The sequence below is a fragment of the Lactuca saligna genome, chromosome 9, assembly GCF_052625555.1.
Source record: "Lactuca saligna cultivar CGN05327 chromosome 9, ASM5262555v1, whole genome shotgun sequence".
Lineage (NCBI taxonomy): Eukaryota > Viridiplantae > Streptophyta > Magnoliopsida > Asterales > Asteraceae > Lactuca > Lactuca saligna.
This window is the reverse complement of record NC_136425.1, coordinates 180146217-180152142: the sequence shown is the minus strand read 5'-3', so window position 1 is coordinate 180152142 and position 5926 is coordinate 180146217. Positions and strand designations below refer to the sequence as shown.

At 37.5% G+C, this 5926-nt stretch overlaps 2 protein-coding genes across 3 annotated transcripts; both read right to left on the bottom strand.

Moving 5' to 3' along the window:
- Positions 1–965: 965 nt before the first annotated feature.
- On the bottom strand, positions 966–3394 carry LOC145018174 (uncharacterized). 2 transcript variants are annotated; one of them, XM_078976082.1, is made up of 7 exons: positions 3259–3394; positions 2447–2580; positions 2112–2358; positions 1717–2042; positions 1569–1652; positions 1269–1472; positions 966–1149 (listed from the first exon to the last, which is right to left on the bottom strand). In XM_078976082.1, the coding sequence occupies exons 4-6, from the start codon at positions 1891–1893 to the stop codon at positions 1287–1289; spliced, it is 447 nt and encodes a 148-aa protein (XP_078832208.1). In that variant the 5' UTR covers positions 1894–2042; positions 2112–2358; positions 2447–2580; positions 3259–3394; the 3' UTR covers positions 966–1149; positions 1269–1286. The 2 variants fall into 2 exon arrangements, with proteins under 2 accessions (XP_078832208.1, XP_078832207.1); XM_078976081.1 differs by lacking the exon at positions 3259–3394 and adding an exon at positions 3075–3189.
- Positions 3395–3795: 401 nt separating this feature from the next.
- Positions 3796–5639, bottom strand: LOC145017203 (uncharacterized). The gene has a single exon (XM_078975270.1). It carries the CDS (start codon positions 5491–5493, stop codon positions 3919–3921), a length of 1575 nt encoding a protein of 524 aa, XP_078831396.1. The 5' UTR covers positions 5494–5639; the 3' UTR covers positions 3796–3918.
- Positions 5640–5926: the final 287 nt, after the last annotated feature.

The following is a 5926-nucleotide window of genomic DNA, read 5'->3' as shown; positions in this document are numbered from 1 at the left end:
ATTTTCCCTTTAATAATATGGTCGTTCCCAAAATAAAGAAAAAATAATTTGGTGACATTGCACTAGGGATGAGAATGGGACGAAATACATATATGAGATTCCGGAATACCAAATTGGGTGGAAAGTTGATATTGAGCATCAAATTGAATTAATATTACCGGTACCAGTACCGGTGTTTGGTACTAGCACTAGTACTGACGATACCGAATCCCGAATTTTATGATTTTAGAGTATCCAATACCATCCTATATTAACGTAAACGATGCTAGTTTAGTTTGATGCTGGTTTATATTGGGAATTTCGATACTATTGTTCACCCATACATTACACCTCCTTTTTATCCTATGACCATACGAGATCAAACTAAATGTAGTTGTTGTTGTTGTTGTAGAGGCGATGGCCTTAATGTTAACTTCTAAAAATGTGATATTTATACTTTTAACTCTTTTTCTTGAGCTTTTTATTGTTTTAGTCCCTATTGTAGTTTTTAAGTGTCGCACAGATAGGCATTGAGTGCATGCATCTATTTGGAACATAGATGAAAAGAAGACATTTGTTAATGGAATTTCGCACATTACAAGTTGCCGTACACTACAAGAAATACGGGTATTAGCGGTGACAGTCGTCGCCGCAAAAGAGTAGGTTTGTCGCCGCTAAAATTATTAGCGGCGACACGTCGCCGCAAATACGTCGTCGCTAATGCCCTTCTTGTCGCCGCTAATACTTACCTGTCGCTGCTAAAAACCTATCGCTGCTAATACTTACTTGTCGCTGCTAAAAACTCGTCGCTGCTAATACTTATATGTCACTGCTAAAAGCGTCGCTGCAAAAGACTATTTTCATTTTTTTATTTGTTACAATTTTATGGAATATAAATCTACAATTTTATAAAATCAGTTATATTTAACCCATACACAACCAAAAACAATATAACATTTATAAAATATTAATCCACAATAAAAAATATTAGTCCATACAACCTAATTAAAGTATTTTTCTAAACAAACATTTCATAAAATCCTAAAATTCATACTCTTCGCCGTCACTCTCATCATTTTCTTCATTATTTGGTGGTGACAATGAACGAAACCACTCTTCTAATGTCGCAGAACATGTCAGGTCCTTCAGTATCGTTTGCAGCATTTCCATCTACAAAGAAATCAAAATATATTACCAATATATCATAATCGTATTATATTTTTCAAAAACTACCAACATATCATTATAACATTATAGCATCATACTTTTCAACTTAAACAAACAATTACTTGTGATTGTGGTGGTTCTTATGTCATCGGTTGTTCTTGATTGTACATAGACACAACGGTAGGGGGTTTACGCCCAATGCCTCTAATATGTCCACGTCGAACACCCAATGTTTTTTCAAAACATTTTCTTGTATCACTTGGCGTTAGACCGCTTGCTGAAGAAGAAGCTTGGGTTTGTTGATTGATCTCCTGAAGTAAAGCATTCTGTATTTTCAAAAAATGATAAACATCATAAAAATAGATTACTAAATACCCATGACGATATAAACACGTATATGAAAATACAAATTAACCACTTACGTATTGTTGCTCGACTGCAGGACTATAAAACACCCCTTGACGATTGGAATTAGCCTTATGGAATGCTTCGATTCGAGTGATATCCTATTTAACAAAAAACATAGATTTATTATATTTTAAATAAACATTTAAATATATCATAACTTACTTCTTTAAAGCATGCATTACTATATGAGCTCGACCCCCATCTGTTTACAACTAGTTGTTTTGCACGGACTTCTTTATTTGACGCCGAACGACTTAAAAATTTGGACGATTGAAAATGTTCGACTGCCTTCGCCCAATTTTCCGGTGACATACCATTAGGGGGGTTGTTTAGTGCCATTGGGATATTTGTAGGCCCCCCGATATCCTTAAAATAAGAATGGGCTTTAGTTTTCGGCCTCTGTAAACTTTTGCAAGACTCGAATCAATGCTCCACAACAATTGTGCACGCTCTGGATCCAAGTTAAACTTATCCAAATCAAACTTATTCTACAAATACAAAAAAGTTAGTTAATTAAATAACAATCACAACGAAACTTAAATAATTATTCAATTTACCTTTAGATGCATAATTGTCCATTCCTTAACGCGGGGGAAACATTGTCCCAACCAGATACGTTTAAAGGGACGTTGTTCCACAAATACCTCCCAATTTCATGTGTGAACCAATTGGCAGGCTTCCCGACAGGGGAATATGTGATCTCCCTGTCAAAATTCAAATCCACAGTTTTTCCCTTGTTTGCCCTTATCCACTTTCCTAGCTCTATATTCTTGGACAAGCCCCTTCTTTTCTTTGGAAGCTCGACTGAAAAAATACAATTAAAAATATTAGTCACGATAACTTATAATAAATTAATTAAAATAGCTAATAAATATATCATAATAAAACTTACCATCCTGTTCATGTTGCCCGCGACCAAAGCATCCAGGAGATGGTGGATCCCTAGCTCCATCACTTCCGTGACCAAGGCCCATAATATCGGCCATCATAACAAAGAATATCATCCACGTAAACGTCATTTGTAACCTGTAAAATTAAAAGATGTATAATATAGAAATACAATATAAATAAAAGTTAGTTACAAAACAATTTATGGTTATAAATAACTATATTTCTTATAACTATATTTAATATCTAAATTAATAATAGAAAATTCAATTTAATAGTTTTACAAAGCAATTTATGATTATGAATAATTTTAAAAATAAAATACCACATAAATATTAAATTTGATTTGAAAATTACTCTTTGTAATATGCATACTTTGTTTTTCACACATTACATACATAGATACACACACTATACATACAAATACATATAAACATTTTCCTACACATATTCATTATAGCATCATACTTATTTTTCTATTATAGCAACCTAATTCCAAATAATAACCATACAAAAAACACACAAAAACATACAAACAGAATTCCGGCGACAATTCATTCCAAATTCCAAATAATAACCATACAAATAACATACAAATCAAATATATAATTTCAAAAGTCATGAAAAGGAACCTGTGGTAGTGTAATTTAGCGATTTTGTGGTAAGAAATCCAGTTTTTCGGAAACAATTCCAGCAACAGATTCGGCAGAAGTAGATTTTCCGAAAAGGGTTAAAAAAACATTAAATTAAACACTTAAAACCAGTAAAGAAAACTCCAAAACAGAAGTTGAATAGAAAATAGGGAAGAAATCGGACCTTAAATCGAACTTTTGTCGCCGAAAATGAGTGTGGTCGCCGGTAATAATGGAGCTCCACTAGTGGCCGGCGGTAATGGCTGCCAGAGACGAGTCCTGTGGTGCAAACGAGGTCGTTGTCGGAGGTGCAGTCGCCGATAATCGTTGGAGGAGTGAAAGGAAGCAGGACGAATAGGAAAGTGACGCAGTGGGGGGATTATCTGCGACGAGTATTAGCGGCGACGCTAGGGTTTTAGCGGCGACACCCCTGGAGGGAAAACACAACGCCCTTTTTTCCCATTTCACACCGTTGGATGAAAAGCAGATCGAACGGACATGGTTGATTTGACACGGATCGACACTGTAGCATCATTAGCGGCGACACCAACTATTAGCGGCGATATTTAACGTGTCAATTACATGTCGCCGCTAATAGCCAATGTCGCTGCTAATACCGATATTTCTTGTAGTGGTAGCTATAAAACGATAAAAAATCTTATTAATTGGTACACTTAGATTTTACCTCTAGATATGCATCTTAAGTTATGATATTTACATAGAACAGATAAGCTATAATTTGTTTAGTGTAATACCCACAGTTTACGTTTACAATATCAAGCTAGTGTGTCGTCACATATAAGCTTAACACGAAGTTACAAACACAAATATGTATACATACAACTTAATAGGCACCAAGAATCAAAGGCAAATCAACCTCATCACACCACTCCACACACCGTGTTTCGAAATATGAGCTCTTTATCTCATTCGGGAAATAAGTTACCCAAATTTGACCACCAATCCTCCACTTCAACACACTCCCTTCCATTTCCTTGTGTAATCTCCATTTCACCCCTTCTAACCCTTCACCAAATACCCAGTTTCCTGATTTAGTAAACGACCTATTTGCACCTGTGTATCGTTTCTGAAAGCTTTGACCAACTTGATCACCATCACCATCGCCAGCATTTGGCTGCCACATGGACATCTCTACACCTGTTATGTTGTCACATAATGTTGCGTCCAAGATAGCCACATGTCCATCTGAATCTTGGTCCCATCTCCATGTCCTCGCCTTTGTCCTTGTTGTAGTCCTCGTCATCGTCTTCATCTTAGGAACTTTGGTTTTCCCAAAACTACCCTTCAATATCTTTTGTGTTTCAGTCTCTTTCTCAATATTATCCGTGGATTTCCCCAAGGTCAAACTGGTTACATAACTTGCCCCAGCTTCTGGCCCGATCCAAACCCGGATTCTACTTGGAAAATGTCTCTCATGCATGTAAGGGTTTTCATCATTCTTGTTGAACCCTAGTTTTGCCATGTGGATTCGTATGTTGTCGACACGTGCGTTAACCAGAATGAAATTTTCTTTTACTTCAACTGAATATTCTAATTGGATGACTGCTTCAATCTGCTGGTGGGCCAGTGCGTATTTTAGTACAGACTCCTTTGCTTCAAATACAGGATACCCATTGTTTACCCGGTTGGAGCGGCAGCGCGTCATTGCCATCAGCGGCGCGTACCCTTTTAAGATCCACAACCCATGAGTCTCCGCCGCATAGGAGAATCCAAGGTTATTGTAAGACGGCGTTAGCAACTGTAAACCTATGCCTGACTCTCTTAACATTAACCATTTTGTCAACATGTACCCGAACGTGCGCATGATAGAGAGCTCCACGTCGATGCCGGCAGAAACAAAGAAAGACCGCAGCACCGGCGTCGGGTTAGAGGAAAAGGCTTCGAGATTGGGAGCTAGCATTGAGTTGAAATAAAGAGACCCTACTTCCGACGGCGCGTCACAGGCACACAACCAGAACAGCCTCGCAAGGAACATGAGATTGAAAAAGGGTGAAAAGGATTCAGGGGAGTGAGAGTCAAGAATCCATGAAACCGATTCGGGTTTGAGCTTTTGAAGCTGAGAACGCGGGCATGCGGTGGTGATGCTATCATGAGCAGTAGGTGAACGGGAGACAATTTCTTGGATGAGTTGGAGTACAAGAGGCAAGAACGGGTTGTCTGAGTTCACCTGACACGTGTCAGAAACCCAGAGAGCCTTTTCTTCATAAGAAATGTAAAAGGTGAAAGCCAATAGATCGGAGTTGGAGGAGAATTTTCTTCTTGCTTTGAGTTGAAGAGTTTTGTTGAGTTCAGTAGGTGTTGAACTCCCCAAGTGGAAGCTGAGTTCAGAAGTGGAATCGGGTGACCACTCGTCGGAGTTTGGCAACTCACAGATCCATGACCATAAGTCCATTTTCATCAAAACTTAGAGATGCTTGAAGGGTTTTTGCTGAAGGTTGGGGTTGGAAGTGTACTATAGTATGTGGGGAGAAAGAAGTTTTATAGGGTAAATGAGTGACTGAAATTGGGATAACCTGGATGTGATTATGGCCGCAGAAGGAGGTGGTTTTGAGTGGCTTGTTTTTGTTTTGGTTTTGTCAGTCTCTTCTGCATTAATGGCTGCTATGTGGATTTTTCTTACTTCACCCTCAAGGCTCAAGCAGTCCAGGTCAAGTATTTTGTAATTACCTATCATTTTTTAATAAAACTGTCGCAGTGTAGTTGAAATACATTATTATCTTTATAAATCATATGCATAATATTACTTTGACATTTAACAAATATATCAACCTTTTTATGTAATATTTCTTTATCATTTTATGTAACATACACGTAAAATGTTGGTAAATGAT